This window comes from Oncorhynchus mykiss, chromosome 5 (assembly GCF_057628025.1).
Source record: "Oncorhynchus mykiss isolate SJ-2025 chromosome 5, ASM5762802v1, whole genome shotgun sequence".
Lineage (NCBI taxonomy): Eukaryota > Metazoa > Chordata > Actinopteri > Salmoniformes > Salmonidae > Oncorhynchus > Oncorhynchus mykiss.
This window is the reverse complement of record NC_143026.1, coordinates 87,012,501-87,038,632: the sequence shown is the minus strand read 5'-3', so window position 1 is coordinate 87,038,632 and position 26,132 is coordinate 87,012,501. Positions and strand designations below refer to the sequence as shown.

General features: G+C 45.2%; 1 protein-coding gene across 4 annotated transcripts in view; it reads left to right on the top strand.

Moving 5' to 3' along the window:
* The window catches only part of pde4ba (phosphodiesterase 4B, cAMP-specific a), a 341,912-nt gene that overhangs the window by 99,664 nt on the left and 216,116 nt on the right, over positions 1-26,132 (top strand). For all 4 annotated transcript variants that reach the window (XR_016496356.1, XR_016496357.1, XM_090236202.1 and 1 more), the window contains exon 3: positions 11,651-11,877. Coding sequence is in view for 2 of the 4 variants with exons in the window: in XM_090236202.1 (XP_090092328.1) it covers positions 11,651-11,877 (227 nt within the window). In the remaining 2 variants the exon portion in view is untranslated. The remainder of the gene's footprint in view (positions 1-11,650; positions 11,878-26,132) is intronic.

The following is a 26,132-nucleotide window of genomic DNA, read 5'->3' as shown; positions in this document are numbered from 1 at the left end:
AATTCGTTGATATATATGTTGAAGTGTGGGGCTCAAGCTGCATCCCTGTCTCACCTCACAACCCTATAGACAGAAATATTTGTGTTTTTTGCCAATTTTTACCACACACTTATTGATTGTTTACATGGATTTGATAACATCATATGTGTTTCTCCCAACACCGCTTTCCTTCAATTTGTATAGCAGACCCTCGTGGCAAACTGAGTCAAAAGTAGTTTTTTTCTATATCAACAAAGCATGAGAAGACTTTGCTTTTGTTTTGTTTTGTTTGTTTGTCAGTTAGTGTGTGCAGGATGAATACGTGGTCTGTCGTACTGTAATTTGGTAAAAAGCTAATTTGACATTTGCTCAGTACATTGTTTTCGTGTGACGAAATGTACAAGTCTGCTGTTAATGATAATGCAGAGGATTTTCCCAATGTTGCTGTTGATGCATATCCCACGGTAGTTATTGAAGTGAAATTTTGTGTATTGGGGTGATCAGTCCTTGGTTCCAAATATTGGGGAAGATGACAGAGCTGAGGATGATGTTAAAGAGGTTAAGTACAGCCAATTGGAATTTGTGGTCTGTTTATTTTATAATTTCATTGAGGATACCATCAACACCACAAGCCTTTTTGGGTTGGAGGGTTTGTATTTTGTATTGTAGTTCATTCATTGTAATTGGAGAATTCAGTGGGTTCTGGTAGTCTTTAGTAGTTGATTCTAAGATTTGTATTTGATCATGTACACGTTTTTGCTGTTTTTTTTTTTTATAGAGCCAAAAACAATGGAGAAGTGGTTTATCCATATTTATAAACTGGGTGGTTCGAGCCCTGAATGTTGATTGGCTGACAGCCGCGGTATAGCAGACCATGTACCGCGCGTATGACAAAACATTTATTTTGACTGCTCTAATTAGGTTGGTAACCAGTTTATAATAGCAATAAGGCACCTCGGGGGTTTGTGATATATGGCCAATATACCACGGCTAAGGGCTGTGTTCAGGCACTCCCTGTTGTGTCATGTTGCGAACAGCCCTTAGCCGTGTTATACTGGCCTTATACCACACCCCCTCGTGCCTTATTGCTTAAATCTCAATTTCTCTCTCCCTCCCTCTCCCCGTATCTCTAATCCTTCTGAAGGACACTGCTGTGGTATAGTTAGGTGTTTTTTGATCATTACATACAAAACCCTCCCTTCCACCTACCCCTACCCCTTCATCCTCCCCCTCCCTTCTACCCCCTCATCCTCCCCCTCCCTCCTACCCCTACCCCCTCATCCTCCCCCTCCCTCCTACCCCTACCCCTTCATCCTCCCCCTCCCTCCTACCCCTACCCCCTCATCCTCCCCCTCCCTCCTACCCCTACCCCCTCATCCTCCCCCCTCCTACCCCTACCCCCTCATCCTCCCCCTCCCTCCTACCCCCTCATCCTCCCCCTCCCTCCTCCCCCCCCTACTGCACATGCAGAGCCTCCAGAGCCTCTCGGAGCCGTGGTATTGTGGAGAGCCTATAATGCTCTATTCCTGTGCTCTCTCAGAGGGTTAGTTCCTATGGTACATTTTATGCTTTAGAATGCCGTTTCAGTTTCAACAAGACAGAAAAAGAATGGCATTGACATGCAAGCTTTTACTGTAGCAAGGCCAGAGATACTGCTCTGCACAGTTTCCTAGATCTAGGGCTGGGACTGCAGTACCCACTCACTTCTCAGAAATATCTCTCTCTCTCTATCTCTGAACATGTTTTAAAAGACTTGCCCATGATGTTTACCTAGAGGAATGTAGTGTCAATGATATGACATGAATGTAGTTGTGCTAACAGGCACGCAAGGCCGTAGAAGCTATCCTACTGTCTATAATATTTATACATGCAGATTGAGTGTTGTCTAATATAACATTTCAGTGACAGGCAAACACACACACACACACACACACACACACACACACACACACACCACACACACACACACACACACACACACACACACACACACACACACCACACACCACACACCACACACACACACACACACACCACACACACACACACCACACACGCACACTGATTTATTCCAGCTCTCAGTCAGTGACAATAAATTTAACCTAATTTCTCAGCGTTAACAGCTTTATTTATGCCCTCCAATCACTCACCACACAGCACTCAATTCAAGACACGTTAAGTCAGTCAGTTAAGCAGAAGGATCAACACCAGCGTGTCTGGAAAGATATGGCAGATAAGATGACTGAACAGAGAAAGAGGTTAGGAGTGATTGACTGACTGTGTCTTCTCAATAAATTTGCAAAAGGAAATTATTTATTACAAGCTGAACTGGCTAGATACAGTTTCTCTATTGGTTTGGCTTGTTGTGGGGAGCACAGTTCCATGCTCTCAAAAAACAGTTGTTGTTAACACCTTCCAAACTGAGTTTTATTTAGCAAACTAGCTCAAGTACACTGCAGATTGTATTATTGCTTTCATTTCACATGAAAGCTATAGACACCTGTCATCTGTTGATTAGCTCATATATATAGCCCCCCTCCCCCTCCCCTCCCCTACTTCCTCCTACTTCCTCCTATTCTCCTCTCCTCTCCTCTCCTCTCCTCTCCTCTCCTCTCCTCTCCTCTCCTCTCCTCTCCTCTCCTCTCCTCTCGGCCCGGCTTCAGGTCTCTCCTGCAGAGACACCAGCTCCACACTCTCTCCCTTATTTGTCCTCTGCCTCTTGGTGGTCTTGAAATACAGATAGCTGGCCATGATAGTCGTCAAGAACGTCAGCAGCACTACAACGTGTCTGATGATGAAGGCTTTCAGAGGAGGGGCTGAAATAGAAACACATTTTATAAGGGGATGGATTATCATCAGATTCCTCTGTGGAATATTTCTCAAAATCTGTCAAAGTTAAAAGCCTGGTTGGTTCTCAGTTACCTGTGACAGTAAGGGACAGGAGCTCTCAGTGAAGCTCTCAGGAGCTCTCAGTGGAGAAGTTATGAGAGAAAACATAAATCGCATTAACACAGCTGTAGTTCCCTTGGTGGGACTCATCTGCAGCGGGGTAGAGGAAGACAACAGAGTGATTGACAGCTGACTGGGTCTTGGTCTGTGTTCTGTTGGAGCCAGTGAACGAGAGGAGGAATGAGTCCTCCTAGGTACTGTTGCTGAGTGGAGCAGGTGATGGTGAAGCTGTGACCCTTGAACACATCTGGCCCCTGGTGTCTCCTGGAGACCCCTCCCATTGAGACATTGAGAGAGATATTAGGCTGGAGCAGGAGATCTGCTATTATTATATTGCAAAGACCGTGTAAAACATTCCCTGAGTGCAGACTCTGAGCCAACGGATCAAGATACAGTGGGGCAAAAAAGTATTTAGTCAGCCACCAATTGTGCAAGTTCTCCCACTTAACCTGTTAGATCTCTAGGGGCGCTATTTCATTTTTGGATAAAAAACGTTCCCGTTTTAAGCGCGATATTTTGTCACGAAAAGATGCTCGACTATGCATATTCAGAATCTGCAAAGATTTGGTCTGTAAGTGCCCCAGAACTCATTCTACACGCGAAACCAAGATGATGCATCAACCAGGAATTAGCAGAATTTCTGAAGCTCTGTTTTCCATTGTCTCCTTAAATGGCTGTGATTGCGCAAGGAATGAGCCTACACTTTCTGTCGTTCGCCCAAGGTCTTAGCAGCATTGTGACGTATTTGTAGGCATATCATTGGAAGATTGACCATAAGAGACTACATTTTCCAAGTGTCCGCCTGGTGTCCTGCGTGGAATTCGGTGCGCAATTGCCAGCTGCTAGTACTTTTCCATTTGATATAGGGGAGAAACCATGTGTCCAAGAACGATGTATCAATGAAGAGATATGTGAAAAACACCTTGATGATTGATTCTAAACAACGTTTGCCGTGTTTTCAGTCGATATTATGGAGTTAATTTGGAAAAAAGTTCGCGTTTTGAGGACTGAATTTTCGGATTTTTTTTGGTAGCCAAATGTGATGTATAAAACGGAGCTATTTCTAATACACAAAGAATCTTTTTGGAAAAACTGAGCATCTGCTATCTAACTGAGAGTATCCTCATTGAAAACATCAGAAGTTCTTCAAAGGTAAATGATTTTATTTGAAGGCTTTTATGTTTTTGTTAATGTTGCGTGCTGGATGCTAACGCTAATGCTAACGCTAAATGCTAACGCTAAATGCTAACGCTAGCTAGCTACTTTTACACAAATTATTGTTTTCCTATGGTTGAGAAGCATATTTTGAAAATCTGAGATGACAGTGTTGTTTACAAAAGGCTAAGCTTGAGAGATGGCATATTTATTTCATTTCATTTGCGATTTTCATGAATAGTTAACGTTGTGTTATGCTAATGAGCTTGCTGATAGATTTACACAATCCTGGATACAGGGGTTTTTTCATAGCTAAACGTGACGCAGAAAACGGAGCGATTTGTCCTAAACAAATAATCTTTCAGGAAAAACTGAACATTTGCTATCTGAGAGTCTCCTCATTGAAAACATCTGAAGTTCTTCAAAGGTAAATTATTTTATTTGAATGCTTTTCTGTTTTTTTGTGTAAATGTTGCCAGCTGAATGCTAATGCTACGTTAGCCATCAATACTGTTACACAAATGCTTGTTTTGCAATGGTTGAGAAGCATATTTTGAAAATCTGAGATGACAGTGTTGTTAACAAAAGGCTAAGCTTGAGAGCTAGCATATTTATTTAATTTCATTTGCGATTTTCATGAATAGTTAACGTTGCGTTATGGTAATGAGCTTGAGTCTGTATTCACGATCCCGGATCCGGGATGGGGAGATCAGAAAGGTTAAAAAGATGTGAGAGGCCTGTAATTTTCATCATAGGTACACTTAAACTATGACAGACAAAATGAGAAAAAAAAATCCAGAAAATCACATTGTAGGATTTTTAATGAATTTATTTGCAAATTATGGTGGAAAATAAGTATTTGGTCACAGACCTGCAACTTCTTCTTTAAGAGGCTCCTCTGTCCCCCACTCGTTACCTGTATTAATGGCACCTGTTTGAACTTGTTATCAGTATAAAAGACACCTGTCCACAACCTCAAACAGTCACACTCCAAACTCCACTGTGGCCAAGACCAAAGTGCTGTCAAAGGACACCAGAAACAAAATTGTAGACCTGCAACAGGCTGGGAAGACTGAATCTGCAATAGCTAAGCAGCTTGGTTTGAAAAAATCAACTGTGGGAGCAATTATTAGGAAATGGAAGACATACTAGACCACTGATAATCTCCCTCGATCTGGGGCTCCATGCAAGATCTCACCCCGTGGGGTCAAAATTATCATAAGAACGGTGAGCAAAAATCCCAGAACAACACGGGGGGGACCTAGTGAATGACCTGCAGAGAGCTGGGACCAAAGTAACACAGCCTACCATCAGTAACACACTACGCCGCCAGGGACTCAAATCCTGCAGTGCCAGACGTGTCCCCTTGCTTAAGCCAGTACATGTCCAGGCCCGTCTGAAGTTTGCTAGAGAGCATTTGGATGATCCAGAAGAAGATTGGGAGAATGTCATATGGTCAGATCAAACCAAAACATAACTTTTGGGTAAAAACTCAACTCGTCGTGTTTGGAGGACAAAGAATGCTGAGTTGCATCCAAAGAACACCATACCTACTGTGAAGCATGGGGGTGGAAACATCATGCTTTGGGGCTGTTTTTCTGCAAATGGACCAGGATGACTGATCCGTGTAAAGGAAAGAATGAATGGGGCCATGTATCGTGAGATTTTGAGTGAAAACCTCCTTCCATCAGCAAGGGCATTGAAGATGAAACGTGGCTGGGTCTTTCAGCAAGACAATGATCCCAAACCCACCGCCCGGGCAACAAAGGAGTGGCTTCGTAAGAAGCATTTCAAGGTCCTGGATTGGCCTAGCCAGTCTCCAGATCTCAACCCCATAGAAAATCTTTGGAGGGAGTTGAAAGTCTGTGTTGCCCAGCAACAGCCCCAAAACATCACTGCTCTAGAGGAGATCTGCATGGAGGAATGGGCCAACATACCAGCAACAGTGTGTGAAAACCTTGTGAAGACTTACAGAAAACGTTTGACCTCTGTCATTGCCAACAAAGGGTATATAACAAAGTATTAAGAAACTTTTGTTATTGACCAAATACTTATTTTCCACCATAATTTGCAAATAAATTCATTAAAAATCCTACAATGTGATTTTCTGGATTATAGTCATAGTCATAGTTGATGTGTACCTATGATGAAAATTACAGGCCTCTCTCAGAACTTGCACAATTGGTGGCTGGTGGCTGACTAAATACTTTTTTTGCCCCACTGTACATCATATGTATCTTCAGGCTAATCTACATTTGAAAAAGCGGAGCCACAACCTAGTTGTGAACATTGCGACTCATTGCCTATACATTGGAACTCTTTAGCCCAGGTTGGAATCTAACCTTCTCCATAGAGCCCCCGCTGTAGCGCTGCAGGAGCCCCACAGCCAAGATCCCGACAGACTACCTCTGCATCCTTCCAGTCAAAGTCAACTTTACACACTGAGGCCCAGGACTGATTGGATTTCACCTCCAGTCTCCCAGAGCAGAGTCCAGCTCCATCCACGAGCCTCACGGAATCTGAACAGACCACAATGTCAATGGTATTGTAACCAAAAGAACCAAACTCGGCAGAGCTGACTCAACACTCCTCGAGAGTAGACTCAATTTCTGAATAACTAAACTGCTTAATGTTACAAAATAAAACCCTTTTCCTTGCATCTCTCCCCAAATTGAGCATTGTAATGTGTATCTACAGCATTCCCACAGCCCAGCTCTCTACACAACATCTTTGCATCTTTCATGCCCCAGCCATGACTACATACTGCCGCTCATTCTCCTCCACTATCCCAGAGCAGGAGCTGGTCCCATTCACAAGTCTGACTGAGTTGGCTGGTGTATCTGAGGAGAAACAAACACCCAGGTCTCAATCCCTAATTACAGGGGAACAGAATAATACAGACAGTATGCCTCGCTATACAGTATACATATTTCACATTTCTTGGGCATGATTGCTTATGTGTATAACACAGCACACATGCATTAACTATCACGTATACTAACCTCTCCAGCCTCTAGGTCATCAGGCTGCTGATTATCCCACACAACTGTCACCATCGTCTCGCGCACCTGCGCCTCATGACACTCACCTGGACTCCATTATCTCCTTGATTATCTTCCCTATATCTGTCACTCCTCTTGCTTCTTTCCTCGGGTGTTATTGACTCTGTTTTCATGTCGGTGCGTTGTTTGTGTTACGTGTTCAATGCTTCTTTTATTTATTAAGACAGTCACTCCCTGAACTTGCTTCCCGAAACTCAGCGCACTCTTTACATTGACACAGGTATATATGATTGTAAACCGGCTAGTTTGGATCCTGGATGCTGATTGGCTGAAACAGCATTCCAGCTGTGTGTATATATCAGAATTTCTATTTCAAGTATCACTAAGCCATTCTTGATATACCACAGCAAATGACAAGAGAAAGACAATAAGTATCTTATTAACACATAATTTCCCCTTGTTTCTAGCATAACATTTTGGTTTGCAACAGCAACATACGTTATATACCCCCTCAGGGCCTTATTGCTTAAGGATAGTGATTTTACATCAAATAAATTGCCCCCAAACACAAGACACTACATAAAAGCCTCCTTTCCATATTGTAGTAGGTGACGTAACCCCAGAAAGGTAACTATTCACAGTTGGCCTCATCAGACCTGTCCTCACAGTCAGCATCTCCATCACACTTCCAGGTGTTGGCCTCATCAGACCTGTCCTCACAGTCAGCATCTCCATCACACTTCCAGGTGTTGGCCTCATCAGACCTGTCCTCACAGTCAGCGTCTCCATCACACTTCCAGGTGTTGGCCTCATCAGACCTGTCCTCACAGTCAGCGTCTCCATCACACTTCCAGGTGTTGGCCTCATCAGACCTGTCCTCACAGTCAGCGTCTCCATCACACTTCCAGGTGTTGGCCTCATCAGACCTGTCCTCACAGTCAGCGTCTCCATCACACTTCCAGGTGTTGGCCTCATCAGACCTGTCCTCACAGTCAGCGTCTCCATCACACTTCCAGGTGTTAGCCTCATCAGACCTGTCCTCACAGTCAGCGTCTCCATCACACTTCCAGGTGTTGGCCTCATCAGACCTGTCCTCACAGTCAGCATCTCCATCACACTTCCAGGTGTTGGCCTCATCAGACCTGTCCTCACAGTCAACGTCTCCATCACACTTCCAGGTGTTGGCCTCATCAGACCTGTCCTCACAGTCAGCGTCTCCATCACACTTCCAGGTGTTGGCCTCATCAGACCTGTTTTCACAGTCAGCGTCTCCATCACACTTCCAGGTGTTGGCCTCATCAGACCTGTCCTCACAGTCAGCGTCTCCATCACACTTCCAGGTGTTGGCCTCATCAGACCTGTCCTCACAGTCAGCATCTACATCACACTTCCAGGTGTTGGCCTCATCAGACCTGTCCTCACAGTCAGCGTCTCCATCACACTTCCAGGTGTTGGCGTCAGACCTGTCCTCACAGTCAGCGTCTCCATCACACTTCCAGGTGTTGGCCTCATCAGACCTGTCCTCACAGTCAGCGTCTCCATCACACTTCCAGGTGTTGGCCTCATCAGACCTGTCCTCACAGTCAGCGTCTCCATCACACTTCCAGGTGTTGGCCTCATCAGACCTGTCCTCACAGTCAGCATCTACATCACACTTCCAGGTGTTGGCCTCATCAGACCTGTCCTCACAGTCAGCGTCTCCATCACACTTCCAGGTGTTGGCCTCATCAGACCTGTCCTCACAGTCAGCGTCTCCATCACACTTCCAGGTGTTGGCCTCATCAGACCTGTCCTCACAGTCAGCGTCTCCATCACACTTCCAGGTGTTGGCCTCATCAGACCTGTCCTCACAGTCAGCGTCTCCATCACACTTCCAGGTGTTAGCCTCATCAGACCTGTCCTCACAGTCAGCGTCTCCATCACACTTCCAGGTGTTGGCCTCATCAGACCTGTCCTCACAGTCAGCATCTCCATCACACTTCCAGGTGTTGGCCTCATCAGACCTGTCCTCACAGTCAACGTCTCCATCACACTTCCAGGTGTTGGCCTCATCAGACCTGTCCTCACAGTCAGCGTCTCCATCACACTTCCAGGTGTTGGCCTCATCAGACCTGTTTTCACAGTCAGCGTCTCCATCACACTTCCAGGTGTTGGCCTCATCAGACCTGTCCTCACAGTCAGCGTCTCCATCACACTTCCAGGTGTTGGCGTCAGACCTGTCCTCACAGTCAGCGTCTCCATCACACTTCCAGGTGTTGGCCTCATCAGACCTGTCCTCACAGTCAGCGTCTCCATCACACTTCCAGGTGTTGGCATCAGACCTGTCTTCACAGTCAGCATCTCCATCACACTTCCAGGTGTTGGCCTCATCAGACCTGTCCTCACAGTCAGCGTCTCCATCACACTTCGAGGTGAGGGGGATGCATCTTCCTCCGCCACACGGGGGAAACTTCCAGGGGCACTGGGGCTTCATGCAGCTGGATTTGTCCCAATTGGCTTTTTCTTCTCTTGACTTTACATTGCGATTGGCAACATTCATAAATTAGGTGCATTTACCGCCACCGACCTCATTCGTCTTTCAGTTACCCACGTGGGTATAACCAATGAGGAGCTGGCATGTGGGTACCTTCTTCTATAAACCAATGAGGAGATGGGAGAGGCAGGACTTGCAGCGCAGTCTGCGTCACAAATATAACTGACTTCTATTTTAGTCCTTGGCAATGCAGATGCTCGTTGGCGTAATAATTGAATAATATAGATTTCTAAATGTACTTTGCAACGCTCGCATTGCAGTCAGCCTGTAAGTGTGCCTTGAATTCAATTGAAATCACTGACAGTGTCACCAGCAAAGCACCCCCACACCATCACACCTCCTCCTTTTTGCTTCACAGTGGGAACCACACATGCAGAGATCATCCGTTCTCCTACTCTGCATCTCACAAAGACACGGCTGTTGGAACCAATCTCAAATTTGGACTCATCAGACCAAAGGACAGATTTCCACCTATCTAATGTCCATTGCTCGTGTTTCTTGGCCCAAGCAAGTCTTTTCTTCTTACTGGTGTCCTTTAGTAGTGGTTTCTTTGCAGCAATTCGACCATGAAGACCTGATTCACACAGTCTCCTCTGAACAGTTGATGGTGAGATGTGTCTGATACTTGAATTCTGTGAAGCATTTATTTGGGCTGCAATTTCTGAGGCTGGTAACTCTAATGTACTTATCCTCTGCAACAGAGGTAACTCTGTGTCTTCCTTTCCTGTGACGGGCCTCATGAGAGCCAGTTTCATCATTGTGCTTGATGGTTTTTGCGACTGCACTTGAAGAAACGTTAAAAGTTCTTGAAATGTTCCGGATTGACTGACCTTCATGTCTTAAAGTCATGATGGACTGTCGTTTCTCTTTGCTTATTTGAGGTGTTCTTGCCATAATATGGACTTTGTCTTTTACCAAATAAGGATATCTTCACTATACCACCTCTACCATGTCACAACACAACTGATTGTCTCAAATGCATTAAGGAAAGAAATTCCACAAATTAACTTTAAACAAGACACACATGTTAATTGAAATGCATTCCAGGTGACTAACTCATGGAGCTGGTTGAGAGAATGCCAAGAGTTTGCAAAGCTGTCATCAAATTGTGGCTACTTTGAAAAATCTCAAGTATAAAATATATTTGGATTTGTTTAACACTTTTTTGGTTACAACATGATTCTATATGTGATATTTCATAGTTTTGATGTCTTCACTATCATTCTACAATGTAGAAAATAGTAAAAATAAAGAAAACCTTGAATGAGTAGGTGTGTCCACACTTTTGACTGGTACTGTATGTCACCGAAGAAGACCTAGTAAAACCAATGCCTAACAAACTTTTAGTGACCAGTGACATTGTCATCGATCCTTTAATTTCTATAATGCCAATGTATTCGATCTATTCAAATGACTGATGTCTTGATCTATACATCTTCGCAGTTTTTAGTGAACTTGATGTTTGTATGTGACCTACAGGATTACTCACCTAAGGGTTGAACTTTTATGAAGGTTTTTGAGTATTTTTTGCAAACATGTGTCTTGTTTTGTTTGTTTGAGACAAAATCTGAATATTCTAATAGTCTTGCAAAATAAAAGTTTTGACAGTTGTGTTAATTCTATTGAGACCATGTTACCTTGTACTAAACCAATTGAGAAAAACTGCAAGGCCATTCATTTGGGAAGACCAAGAGGGACTCAGGGGAAACCCCCTCTTAGACATGCTCAGTGGTACATGCCAGTTGGAGAACATCTTGTTTTGAAGCAAGTCAAGTGAGGAAAAGGTGGGTGCTTGCTTCTGTGGTTGGATCTCTCATCAACTCAAAAACAAGAGAGTGACGTTCTTCAACATCAGGCTGCTTCTCTCTGTTCTATCTTCTGAAATCAGCTGCCGTTGAAAACAAGGCCTTTGGTTCCCCTTAGTGGCCAAAGTAGTCAATCTGAAAGATGTGAGTGTGCAGGACATATCAATCAACATATAATCTCATATTCATCTTGTATTCATCAAAAGTATTTTTTTCTCTCTCTCTAGGACAGTAAAGGGCCTCCAGACTGTGGTCTTAGTGAGTACTCCTGTACGCTTGGTGTCGACCTACGGAGGGGACGCAGGCGTTTCTCTGGCAACCTGCAGCTGCCCCCATTGTCGTGGAGACAGGCAGAGAGGTCGCGGACCCCTGACAATGACTGGGTCGTCCGACCCACCTTCCTCCCCTTCTGCACCCCGCCCCGCATCGACATCACACCTGTCGACCCCGAGTGGTGAGTGTACACACACACTCCACTTTCCTCCATTATATTCCTAACTGAACTCCTATGGTGATAATGTAGATCCATTCAAAACCCAGAGAGACCCATGTAGATCCCTCTGTGAAAAGAGTTCTACATGGAACCCAAAAAGGTTCTACCTGGAAGAAAAAAGGGTTATTCAAAGGGTTCCCATATGGGAACAGCTGAAGAACTCCTTTAGGTTCTAGATAGAACCTTTTTTTCTAAGCGTGTAGAGGAGGCTGGTCTATTCTTAATGGGATCCTGCTGAGATGACTTCAGATTGTAGTCTCTAGGAGAGACTCTTTGGAAGTCAAATAGCTGCGTTACCTGTGCTAATGGAATATGGTGTGTCTATGTGTGTGTGTCTGCGGGTGTGCGTGCAAAAAAAGAGTGAGGCTCAATAGTCTACTTGTTCAATGAATGTGTTTTATTGTATGGAGTTCCTCTGCATTGTGTCTGTATAGGCAGTGTTTTTGACCGCCACTCTGGTGAGTAGACTGAAGGCGGTGTTACATAATAATAATAATAATAATAATACATGGGATTTAAAGCACCTTTCTTAGAAACCCAAGGACACTGACCTAACAGACACTTTCTGTAGAGAGTCATCATGGTCACAGAGTTATTACTGAGTAGGAGGGCAGTCAGCACCATCTCTTCACTATAACTGCCTGGCTGGGAATGATGTGTGTGTGTGTGTGCGTGTGTGCGTGCGTGCGTGCGTGCGTGCGTGCCGTGCCGTGCCGTGCGTGCGTGCGGTGCGTGCGTGCGTGCGGTGCGTGCGTGCGTGTGTCAAAAATTAACACAGGCCCACCAGTGAGCGAGATACTGGATTGAAGCAGGAACTGTTTGCATCAGAGACTGTATCTGTGTACGCAGATTCAGAGTTACGCCTCAGCAAGACCAGGTGTTTTTTCTTCTTAAAATCGTATCATAGCCCTATCATCGCCAATAAGGCCTGATTGGAGTGAATATCCTGATGTTGATGGTTATACACTATATTAATCAGTGGGAGCTGGTGGTTCAGTATCTGAGGAATAATCTGTAGAGGGAACATTGCTAAGAGAGAGGCTGAGAGAGAGAGAAAGAGAGAGGCTGGGAGAGAGAGAATGAGAGAGAGTCTGAGAGAGAAAGAGGGAGGCTGGGAGAGAGAGAGAGAATGAGAGAGAAAGAGAGAGCGAGCCCCAGGACAGCAACACAATCAAATCATGAGAAAACAAAAAGATAATTACTTGACACATTGGAAAGAATTAACAAAAAAACAGAGCAAACTAGAATGGTATTTGGCCCTGAACAGAGAGTACACTTTGGCAGAATAACTGACCACTGTGACTGACCCAAAATTAAGGAAATCTTTGACTATCTACAGACTCAGTGAGCATAGCCTTGCTATTGAGAAAGGCCGCCGTAGGCAGACATGGCTCTCAAGAGAAGACAGGCTATGTGCACACTGCCCTCAAAATTATGTTTAAACTGAGCTGCACTTCCTAACCTCCTGCCCAATGTATGATCATATTAGAGAGACATATTATCCTCAGATTACACAGACCCACAAGTAATTTGAAAACAAACCCGATTTTGATAAACTCCCATATCTACTGGGTGAAATACCACAGTGTGCCATCACAGCAGCAAGATTTGTGACCTGTTGCCACAAGAAAAGAGCAACCAGTGAAGAACAAACACCATTTATGTTTATCTATTTTCCTTTTTGTATTTTAACTATTTGCACATTGTTACAACACTATATATAGACATAATATGACATTTGAAATGTCTTTATTCTTTTGGAAATTTTGTGAGTGTAATGTTTACCGTTAGTTTTTTATTGTTTATTGAACTTTTGTTTATTATCTATTTCACTTGCACACACACGCGTACATGCACAAGCACAATCACAGGGACACATGTACACACACTTAATTAGCTTTGATTAGCTCGTTAACTGAATTCTTATCTGGATTTGACACTCCTGGACAGCAGGCTCTGGTTCATTGTGTGTGTGCCTGTGTGCGTGGATGCGTGGTCTGTGTCATGCGTGTGTGTGTCTGTGCATGTGCACCCCTGCAAGCCTGCATGGCTTGCAGGCAAGCAGGGTGTGTGTGGACACACACTCTGCTTGAGTCTTTCCCTGGAGCGGGTGTGGGGTCTACTGTTGTCTAGATCTAACAATGAGCTCAGAGTCAGACTGAACTTCCCCTACATCAGTTTTCCCAGTGTTATTTGGTAAGTTTCCATGGTACAGCGGTTACTGCTGGAATACTGAGACAGGAGTTTCCTAAAGAGCACACTACATTTCAGGAACAGTTTAGTACCCAGTCTACCCAGAGAGTAGTTTAGTACCCAGTCTACCATTAGAGTAGTTTAGTACCCAGTCTATCATGAGAGTAGTTTAGTACCCAGTCTACCATGAGAGTAGTTTAGTACCCAGTCTATCATGAGAGTAGTTTAGTACCCAGTCTACCATGAGAGTAGTTTAGTATCCAGTCTATCATGAGAGTAGTTTAGTACCGTCAACCATGATAGTAGTTTAGTACCCAGTCTACCATGAGAGTAGTTTAGTACCCAGTCTACCCAGAGAGTAGTTTAGTACCCAGTCTATCATGAGAGTAGTTTAGTACCCAGTCTATCATGAGAGTAGTTTAGTACCCAGTCTATCATGAGAGTAGTTTAGTACCCAGTCTATCATGAGAGTAGTTTAGTACCCAGTCTACCATGAGAGTAGTTTAGTACCCAGTATATCATGAGAGTAGTTTAGTACCCAGTCTATCATGCAAGTAGTTTAGTACCCAGTCTACCCAGAGAGTAGTTTAGTACCCAGTCTATCATGATAGTAGTTTAGTAACCAGTCTATCATGAGAGTAGTTTAGTACCCAGTCTATCATGAGAGTAGTTTAGTACCCAGTCTACCATGAGAGTAGTTTAGTACCCAGTCTACCCAGAGAGTAGTTTAGTACCCAGTCTATCATGAGAGTAGTTTAGTACCCAGTCTACCCATAGAGTAGTTTAGTACCCAGTCTACCATGAGAGTAGTTTAGTACCCAGTATATCATGAGAGTAGTTTAGTACCCAGTCTATCATGCGAGTAGTTTAGTACCCAGTCTACCCAGAGAGTAGTTTAGTACCCAGTCTATCATGAGAGTAGTTTTGTACCCAGTCTATCATGAGAGTAGTTTAGTAACCAGTCTATCATGAGAGTAGTTTAGTACCCAGTCTATCATGAGAGTAGTTTAGTACCCAGTCTACCATGAGAGTAGTTTAGTACCCAGTCTACCCCGAGAGTAGTTTAGTACCCAGTCTACCCATAGAGTAGTTTAGTACCCAGTCTACCATGAGAGTAGTTTAGTACCCAGTCTATCATGAGAGTAGTTTTGTACCCAGTCTACCCAGAGAGTTGTTTTGTACCCATTCTACCATGAGAGTAGTTTAGTACCCAGTCTATCATGAGAGTAGTTTAGTACCCCAGTCTATCATGAGAGTAGTTTAGTACCCAGTCTACCCAGAGAGCAGTTTTGTACCCAGTCTATTATGAGAGTAGTTTTGTACCCAGTCTACCATGAGATATGTTTAGTACCCAGTCTATCATGAGAGTAGTTTAGTACCCAGTCTACCATGAGAGTAGTTTAGTACCCAGTCTACCATGAGAGTAGTTTAGTACCCAGTATATCACAAGAGTAGTTTGGTACCCAGTCTACCCAGAGAGTAGTTTAGTACCCAGTCTACCCCGAGAGTAGTTTAGTACCCAGTCTATCATGAGAGTAGTTTTGTACCCAGTCTATCATGAGAGTAGTTTAGTAACCAGTCTATCATGAGAGTAGTTTAGTACCCAGTCTATCATGAGAGTAGTTTAGTACCCAGTCTATCATGAGAGTTGTTTAGTACCCAGTCTACCATGACAGTAGTTTAGTACCCAGTCTACCATGAGAGTAGTTTAGTACCCAGTCTACCATGACAGTAGTTTAGTACCCAGTCTACCATGACAGTAGTTTAGTACCCAGTCTACCATGACAGTAGTTTAGTACCCAGTCTACCATGACAGTAGTTTAGTACCCAGTCTATCATGAGAGTAGTTTAGTACCCAGTCTACCATGACAGTAGTTTAGTACCCAGTCTACCATGACAGTAGTTTAGTACCCAGTCTATCATGAGAGTAGTTTAGTACCCAGTCTACCATGACAGTAGTTTAGTACCCAGTCTACCATGAGAGTTGTTTAGTACCCAGTCTACCATGAGAGTTGTTTAGTACCCAGTCTACCAAGAGAGTAGTTTAGTACCCAGTCTACCATGAGAGTAGTTTAGTACCCAGTCTATCATGAGAGTAGTTTGTTGACCAGTCTACCCAGAGAGTAGTTTAGTACCCAGTCTACCCAGAGAGTTGTTTAGTACTCAGTCTACCCAGAGAGTAGTTTAGTACCCAGTCTACCCATAGAGTAGTTTACTACCCAGTTTACCCAGAGAGTAGTTTAGTACCCAGTCTATCCAGAGAGTATTTTACTACCCAGTCTACCCAGAGAGTAGTTTAGTACCCAGTCTACCCAGAGAGTAGTTTACTACCCAGTCTACCCAGAGAGTAGGTTACTACCCAGTCTACCCAGAGAATAGTTTAGTACCCAGTCTACCCAGAGAATAGTTTAGTACCCAGTCTACCCAGAGAGTAGTTTACTACCCAGTCTACCCAGAGAGTAGGTTACTACCCAGTCTACCCAGAGAATAGTTTAGTACCCAATCTACCCAGAGAATAGTTTAGTACCCAGTCTACCCAGAGAATAGTTTAGTACCCAGTCTATCATGAGAGTAGTTTAGTACCCAGTCTACCATGAGAGTTGTTTAGTACCCAGTCTACCATGAGAGTTGTTTAGTACCCAGTCTACCATGAGAGTTGTTTAGTACCCAGTCTACCCAGAGAGTAGTTTACTACCCAGTCTACCCAGAGAGTAGGTTACTACCCAGTCTACCCAGAGAATAGTTTAGTACCCAGTCTACCCAGAGAGTATTTTAGTACCCAGTCTACCATGAGAGTTGTTTAGTACCCAGTCTACCATGAGAGTTGTTTAGTACCCAGTCTACCCAGAGAGTAGTTTAGTACCCAGTCTACCATGAGAGTAGTTTAGTACCCAGTCTACCATGAGAGTCTATGCTAGAGTTTTCTGTACTTTGCTGTTGTGTAAACTTGTCTCCTCTAGTAAGGTGGTGTGGTCCTTTCCACTCAGACAAGAGGACACTGAAAGTCAGCTGATTTGGCATGTTGTCTGGCAAATTAACAGGACATGGCATCTATGACCTGGTGTTTAGTGTTGAATGTACTTTAATCAGATAATTTGAATAAACTGTGAGACTTTTCATTCGGGAAATAAACATGATTGAATGCTTTCCCACATTCTACCAGAAGAGGGCGGTGTTAATATGAATTACATCTGTACTGTTTATTGTCATGTCAGACTTTTTTTCTATTGAACAAGGTCATACTGGTAGACTCTGAGACTGGTAGACTGTGAGACTGGTAGTCTGGTAACTGGTATGGTGTTAGACTATTATATTGTTAGACTGGTAGTCTGGTAGTCTGGTGACTGGTATATTGTTAGACTGGTAGACTGGTAGACTGGTAGTCTGGTAGACTGGTATATTGTTAGACTGGTAGACTGGTCATCTGGTAGACTGGTATATTGTATTGTATATTGTATATTGGTATATGGTATATTGACTGGTGTATTGTCAGTGGAGTTGGACTGGTACAGTATGTTGATGTTCTGAACACATTCTGGGCCTAGATTCTGTTGACCTGGTTTAATTAAGAGTTGCAGTGTTAGCCTCCACCCACAGACCCTGTGTGTGTGTGTGTGTGTGTGTGTGTGTGTGTGTGTGTGTGTGTGTGTTAATGTGTGTGTGTGTGTGTTAATGTGTCTGTGTTTGCTGTACTGAGATGCTTTGTGTGCATGTTGTGTGTGCAAGTTTGTGTGAGTGAGTATGGGGGTGTTGGGTTGTAGTGTGACATTCTTTACATAATGTTCTTCCCCTTCCCTTCCCACCCTCTCATTGTCTTGTTACAACACCTTTTCATACTTTATTTACAGGAGAGGCTGGGAGGGGAGGGGAGGGGAGAGGCTGGGAGGGGAGGGGAGGAGAGAGAGTGGGAGGGGAGGGGAGAGGCTGGGAGGGGAGGGTAGGGAAGGAGTGCAACTGGGAGGGGAGGGAAGGGAGAGAGGCTGGGAGGGGAGGGGAGGAGAGGTTGTGAGGGGAGGGGAGGGAGCGAGGCTGCGAGGGGAGGGGAGGAGAGATGCTGTGTGGGGGGAGAAGAGAGGCTGGGAGGGGAGGGAGAGAGGCTGTGAGGGGAGGGGAGGAGAGGCTATGAGGGGAGGGAGAGGGGAGTGGAGGAGAGAGGCTGGGAGGGGAGGGGAGGAGAGGTTGTGAGGGGAGGGAGCGAGGCTGCAAGGGGAGGGGAGGAGAGATGCTGTGTTGGGGGGGAGAAGAGAGGCTGGGAGGGGAGGGATAGGGGAGGGGAGGAGAGAGGCTGTGTGGGGAGGGGTGGAGAGAGGCTGTGTGGGGGGGGAGAAGAGAGGCTGGGAGGGGAGGGAGAGGGGAGAGGAGGGAGAGAGGCTGTGAGGGGAGGGGAGGAGAGGCTATGAGGGGAGGGAGAGGGGAGGAGAGGGGAGGAGAGGTTGTGAGGGGAGCGAGGCTGCGAGGGGAGGGGAGGAGAGATGCTGTGTGGGGGGGAGAAGAGAGGCTGGGAGGGGAGGGAGAGGGGAGGGGAGGAGAGAGGCTGTGTGGGGAGGGGTGGAGAGAGGCTATGTGGGGAGGGGAGGAGAGAGGCTGTGTGGGGAGGGGTGGAGAGAGGCTGTGTGGGGAGGGGAGAAGAGAGGCTGGGAAGGGAAGGGAGAGGCAGTGAGGGAGGGACAGGGGGAGAGAAGCTGAGAGACAGTTATTTTGAGAAACAATTATTTTTCTTGCTGACGTGACACGATTGTGTCGGAGCACAGGGTCCATCAAGCATAGACTTTTGGACTGTTAGAGGGTGTGCGTGTTACAGGGTGTGTGTGCTACAGGATGTGCGTGTTACAGGGTATGTGTGTTACAGGGTGTATGTGTTACAGGGTGTGCGTGTTACAGGGTGTGTGTGCTACAGGATGTGCGTGTTACAGGGTGTGTGTGTGTTACAGGGTGTATGTGTTACAGGGTGTGTGTGTTACAGGGTGTGTGTGTTACAGGGTGTATGTGTTACAGGGTGTGTGTGTTAGAGGGTGTATGTGTTACAGGGTGTGTGTGCTACAGGGTGTGTGTGTTACAGGGTGTGTGTGTTACAGGGTGTGTGTGTTACAGGGTGTGTGTGTTACAGGGTGTATGTGTTACAGGGTGTGTGTGTTACAGGGTGTGTGTGTTACAGGGTGTATGTGTTACAGGGTGTGTGTGTTACAGGGTGTATGTGTTACAGGGTGTATGTGTTACAGGGTGTGTGTGTTACAGGGTGTATGTGTTACAGGGTGTGTGTGTTACAGGGTGTATGTGTTACAGGGTGTGCGTCTTACAAGGTGTGTGTGTTACAGGGTGTGTGTGTTACAGGGTGTGTGTGTGTTACAGGGTGTGTGTGTGTTACAGGGTGTGTGTGTGTTACAGGGTGTGTGTGTGTTACAGGGTGTGTGTGTGTTACAGGGTGTGTGTGCTACAGGATGTGCGTCTTACAAGGTGTGTGTGTTACAGGGTGTATGTGTTACAGGGTGTGTGTGTGTTACAGGGTGTGTGTGTGTTACAGGTGTGTGTGTGTGTTACAGGGTGTGTATGTGTTACAGGGTGTGTGTGTGTTACAGGGTGTGTGTGTGTTACAGGGTGTGTGTGTGTGTGTGTTACAGGGTGTGTGTGTGTGTTACAGGGTGTGTGTGTGTTACAGGGTGTGTATGTGTTACAGGGTGTGTGTGTGTTACAGGGTGTGTGTGTGTTACAGGGTGTGTATGTGTTACAGGGTGTGTGTGTGTGTTACAGGGTGTGTGTGTGTTACAGGGTGTGTGTGTGTTACAGGGTGTGTGTGTGTGTTACAGGGTGTGTGTGTGTTACAGGGTGTGTATGTGTTACAGGGTGTGTGTGTGTTACAGGGTGTGTGTGTGTTACAGGGTGTGTGTGCTACAGGATGTGCGTCTTACAAGGTGTGTGTGTTACAGGGTGTATGTGTTACAGGGTGTGTGTGTGTTACAGGGTGTGTGTGTTACAGGGTGTGTGTGTTACAGGGTGTGTGTGTTACAGGGTGTATGTGTTACAGGGTGTGTGTGCTCGATTGAGAGAAATAATGGATGTGTGTTAGTGTAGACGTGAACTCCCAGTTGGGATTCCAGCAGGCCTTAATGGGTCAGCTATTAGTGGATCACTCTGTTGTTTTTGTGCGTCACTAACGAAGACTGCACTCTTTAAGTTTTAAGTGTGTGTGTGTGCAAGCGTGCATGTGTGTTAGAGCTGGGAGGAAGCTTGTGTCTGTGTTTCACAGCCTACTCCAATACAATCTCTCTGGGAAGGAATTACAGTATCTTTGTGTTTTGTCTCCTTGTAATAGCTGACTCCTTAGCAGAGATCCTCTGATGCCATCCACCATTTACTGGGCTTTGGCACCACTGACACCAATGAGATGAATATGTGTCTCTACTGGATGTACTTTGTTTGTGCTGTAGCAGTACAATGTGACATACCACTGCCCGTTTCAATCCGCCTTGGTCTGGGTGGGCGTCTCTAATCCATGGCTAAGAAAATTGAACTTGCCCCCTTTTGAGTATGTACGTGCGTGTGTGTGTGCGTGTGTGTGTGTGTGTGTGTGTGTGTGTGTGTGTGACTGTGAGTGTTCAATAGAGTGGTTGACATACTCCTCCACCTGACCTCTGACCTGGAAGTGCTTAGAGAGGATGGTGAGGGGGAGAGGGGAATGGATTTGAGAGAGGGGAGAGGGTGGTGGAGAGGGAGAGAATGTTGAAGAGGAGAGGTAGGGGAGAATATTGTGTGGAGGAGATGGGAGGGGAGATGATGGTGGAGAGGTGAGGGAGGGAAGAGAATGGTGGAGAGGAGAGGAGAGGAGAGGAGAGGAGAGGGAGATGATGGTGGAGTGGAGAAGGAGATGATCGTGGAGAGGAAAGGAAGGGGAGATGATGGTGGAGAGGAGAGGAGAGGAGAGGAGAGGAGAGGAGAGGAGAGGAGAGGAGAGGAGAGGAGAGGAGAGGAGAGGAGAGGGAGATGATGGTATATGATGGTGGATGATGGTGGAGAGGAGAGGGAGATGATGGTGGAGAGGAAAGGAGAGATGACGGTGGAGAGGAAAGGAGTGATGATGGTGGAGAGGAGACGAGAGATGATGCTGGAGAGGAAAGGAGTGATGATGGTGGAGAGGAAATGAGTGATGATGGTGGAGAGGATAGGAGAGATGATGGTGGAGAGGAGAGGAGAGGAGAAGAGAGGAGAGGAGAGGAGAGGAGAGGAGATGATGGTGGAGAGGAGAGGAGAGGAGAGGGAGATGATGGTGGAGAGGAGAGGAGAGGAGAGGAGAGGGAGGGAGGGAGGGAGATGATGGTGGAGAGGAGAGGAGAGGAGAGGAGAGGAGAGGAGAGGAGAGGAGAGGAGAGGAGAGGAGACGAGAGGGAGATGATGGTGGAGAGGAGAGGAGATGAGAGGAGAGGAGAGGAGAGGAGAGGAGATGATGGTGGAGAGGAGAGGAGAGGAGAGGGAGATGATGGTGGAGAGGAGAGGAGAGGAGAGGGAGGGAGGGAGATGATGGTGGAGAGGGAAGGGAGATGATAGTGGTGGTAATGACAATGACGCTCTAATCAAGATGACACTTAGATGTCATCAAGATGTACACTAATCAAGATAACATCATCACAAACGACAAGGTGACTTTATACATACAGACAACATTGGCTCAGTGGCTCTTTCCAAGGTATTTTTTACTCCTTTTTCTCCCCAATTTTGTCATATCCAATTGGTAGTTTTTCTTGTCTCATCGCTGCAACTCCCGTACGGACTCCGGAGAGGCGAGGGTCGAGAGCCATGCATCCTCCGAAACACGACCCTGCAGATGATGCACTGCTTCTTGACACACTGCTCACTTAACCCGGAAGCCAGCCACACCAAGGTGTCGGAGTAAACACGTACACCTGGCGACCGTGTCAGCATGCATGCGCCCAGTGCACCACAGAGGTCACTAGAGCGCGATGGGACAAGGACATCCCAGCCAGCTAAACCCTCCCTGACCCGGACTACGCTGGGCCAATTGTGCACCACCTTAGACCGCCAAGCCAATCAGGAGGCAAAGAGACAATTCTGTCTATATTGTTTGAGCACAGGAAGTCACCCATTATGTATGATGACGTGATCTTGCTGAGTGTACTTTCAACAGTGCCAGTATTGTAATTGCATCACACTGTACTTACAGAATTGTTACTGTACCTACCTGTAGATCTGGTTGGTTCATTGTCAAGTTTGCTCATCTATCTCACTTACAACAGCCATTTTGTCTAGTGACAGGTTATTTTATAGCGTGTGTTACTATGTGTGTGCCTGGGAGTCTAATAAAGATGGTTTATGAAGCTAGGTGAACATCTGTCAGGTTCAGTTTAAGGCTTTAAAGCTGAGTTGTTATTTTAATGGAATTACATTCTGCTCTCCTAAACACCCAGGGAAAAATCTCTGAGCTCCCAGAAAACGTCAGAGAGAGCGGGATTATTCTGAGCCCGGGCTCTGTTCTGCTTTCCCTCCTCCTCTTTCTTTCTTTCTTTCTTTCTTTCTTTCTTTCTTTCTTTCTTTCTTTCTTTCTTTCTTTCTTTTTCTTTCTCTATCTCCTTTATGAATGGACAGCCAGCTAGGTGTTTCTACAGCGAGGGCTGTATCTGTACCAGGGGAGCAAGGTGTCTTCCTTCACTGTGTTCACTCATCTGTGAGGGAGAGAGAGACTTTATGTAAGACCCTGAGTTACACAAGACCTCCCCAGCCTCCCTCCCCCTACTTCCCTACTCTCCAGACCTCTCACTGAGCCTCCCCTCATTCAGCCCCCTGCCTCTCTCCTCAGCCCCCTGCCTCTCTCCTCAGCCCCCTGCCTCTCTCCTCAGCCCCTGCCTCTCTCCTCAGCCCGTGCCTCTCTCCTCAGCCCCTGCCTCTCTCCTCAGCCCCCTGCCTCTCTCCTCAGCCCCCTGCCTCCCTCCTCATCCCCCTGCCTCTCTCCTCAGCCCCTGCCTCTCTCCTCAGCCCCTGCCTCTCTCCTCAGCCCCCTGCCTCTCTCCTCATCCCCCTGCCTCTCTCCTCAGCCCCCTCCCTCCTCTCTCCTTAGCCCCTTCCTCCCTGCATCCTTTCTGAGACCCTTGCCTCCTCACCCTTTACCCCCAGCATCTCACTTAGCCTCCCGTTGCCTTTCCCCTTCATCCCCCAGTCTCGCTAGCCCCCCAGCCTCTCAGTAAAGCTTCCCCTGCCTGCTCCCCCCTACTGTAAAATATGACTGTTCTCAGATTTTGAATTCAGAGATTTTAGATGTATATTTAAATGGGTGTTGTTGCAAAAAGCTATATTGCCATTGTTTAGCTTGAATGGAATGTTCGTATCCAGCTTATTTGACTGTGATATGTGGTTGTCTCACCTAGCTAAGATGAAGACACTGACTGTAAGTCACTCTAGATAAGATCCTCTGCTAAATGACTAATATGTCAAATGTAACTTTTTTACATACAGATCGCATTTTAGTGCCACAAATGTATCATTTGTACATTTCTTTATACTAAATGTAGTTAAAAACAACAACATTTGACTGTGTAAAACCTAGCAGTACTACATCTTTATCTGATAGTGAGGCGGTTATATAGCATTGATTATTTGTCTCTGAAATGACACCAGAAAGTGATGATTACAGTACTTGCAAAAGTATTTTTTTTGCATTACAACCTGTAATTTAAGTAGATTTTTATTTGGATTTCATGTAATGGACATACACAAAATAGTCCAAATTGGTAAAGTGAAATGAAAAAAATTACTTGTTTCAAAAAATTCTAAAAAATAAAAAAGGGAAAAGTGGTACGTGCATATGTATTCACCCCCTTTGCTATGAAGCCCCAAATAAGATCTGGTGCAACCAATTACCTTCAGAAGTAACGTAATAAATTAAATAAAGTCCACCTGTGTGGAATCTAAGTGTCATATGATCTGTCACATGATCACAGTATATATACACCTGTTCTGAAAGGCCCCAGAGTCTGCAACACCACTAAGCAACGGGCACCACCAAGCAAGCTGCATCATAAAGATCAAGGAGCTCTCCAAACAGGTCAGGGACAAAGTTGTGGAGAAGTACAGATCAGTGTTGGGTTATAAAAAAAATATCAGATACTTTGAACATCCCACGGAGCACCATTAAATCTATTATTAAAAAATGGAAAGAATATGGCACCACAACAAACCTGCCAAGAGAGGGCCGCCCACCAGAACTCACAGACCAGGCAAGGAGGGCATTCATCCCAGAGGCAACAAAGAGACCGAAGATAATCCTGAAGGAGCTGCAAAGTTCCACAGCAGAGATTGGAGTACATGTCCATAGGACCACTTTAGGCCGTACACTCCACAGAGCTGGGCTTTACGGAAGAATGGCCAGAAAAAAGCCATTGCTTGTTAAAAAAAAAAAATAAGCCAAAAGGCATTTGGGAGATTCCCCAAACATATGGAAGAAGGTACTCTGGTCAGATGAGACAAAAATGTAGCTTTTTGTCCATTAAGGAAAACGCTATGTCTGGCACAAACCCAACACCTCTCATCACCCTGAGAACAACATCCCCACAGTGAAGCATGGTGGTGGCAGCATCATGGGGATGTATTTCATCGGCGGGGACTGGGAAACTGGTCAGAATTGAAGGAATGATGGATGGCGCTAAATACAGGGAAATTCTTTATGGAAACCTGTTTCAGTCCTCCAGAGATTTGAGACTGAGATGGAGGTTCACCTTCCAGCAGGACAATGACCCTAACATACTGCTAAAGCAACACTCGAGTGGTTTATGATGAAACATTTAAATGTCTTGGAATGGCCTAGTCAAAGACCAGACCTCAATCCAATTGAGAATCTGTGGTATGACTTAAAGATTGCTGTACACCAGCAGGAACCCATCCAATTTGAAGGAGCTGGAGCAGTTTTGCCTTGAAGAATGGGCAAAAATCCCAGTGGCTAAATGTGCCAAGCTTATAGAGACATATCCCAAGAGAATTGCAGCTGTAATTGCTGCGTAAGGTGGCTCTACAGTGTTGACTTTGGGGGGATGAATAGTTATGCACGCTCAAGTTTTCAGTTGTTTTGTCTTATTTCATGTTTGTTTCACAATAAAAAATATTTTGCATCTTCAAAGTGGTAGGCATGTTGTGTAAATCAAATGATACAACCCCCCCCCCCCCCCCCAAAAAAATATACTTTAGTTCCAGGTTGCAAGACAAAATAGGAAAAATACCAAGGGGGGGGGGTGAATATTTTCGCAAGGCACTGTAGATGATTAGATGGTTAGAAAACACACCAATCTCTTATATAATTTCTTTAAACAATAAAAGAGAATTTACCAAAATGTCTGAAAATGGATATATAGCATTTTGGAATAAAACTCTTCAAACAGAGAGGTGCAGTGAAACTAAGGGTTATGGTGTTTGGCCTTCCATAGCTTTCAGACATCAGGAGAAGAACCGGGAGGGGAGAGGATGGTGGAGAGAAGAGGGAAGGTGAGAGATATGTGATTGAACACAGAGATACAGCAACACCACTAGGGGTTATGATCTCCCATAGCTTTTGCTCAACAGGAGGACACAGCTATAGGGTGTTTAACACTTTGGACTGGGACTGTGTGGTGGAACCACCATAGTGATACAACAACTGTATCTATCTCTCTGGTGCTTCCACACATAGAGATCATATTAAATCACTAGTATTCAAATTCCTCATTCTATGGTTCCACACATAGAGATCATATTAAATCACTAGTATTCTAATTCCTCATTCTATGGTTCCACACATAGAGACCATATTAAATCACTAGTATTCTAATTCCTCATTCTATGGTTCCACACATAGAGACCATATTAAATCACTAGTATTCAAATTCCTCATTCTATGCTTCCACACATAGAGATCATATTAAATCACTAGTATTCAAATTCCTCATTCTATGGTTCCACACATAGAGATCATATTAAATCACTAGTATTCTAATTCCTCATTCTATGGTTCCACACATAGATATCATATTAAATCACTAGTATTCTAATTT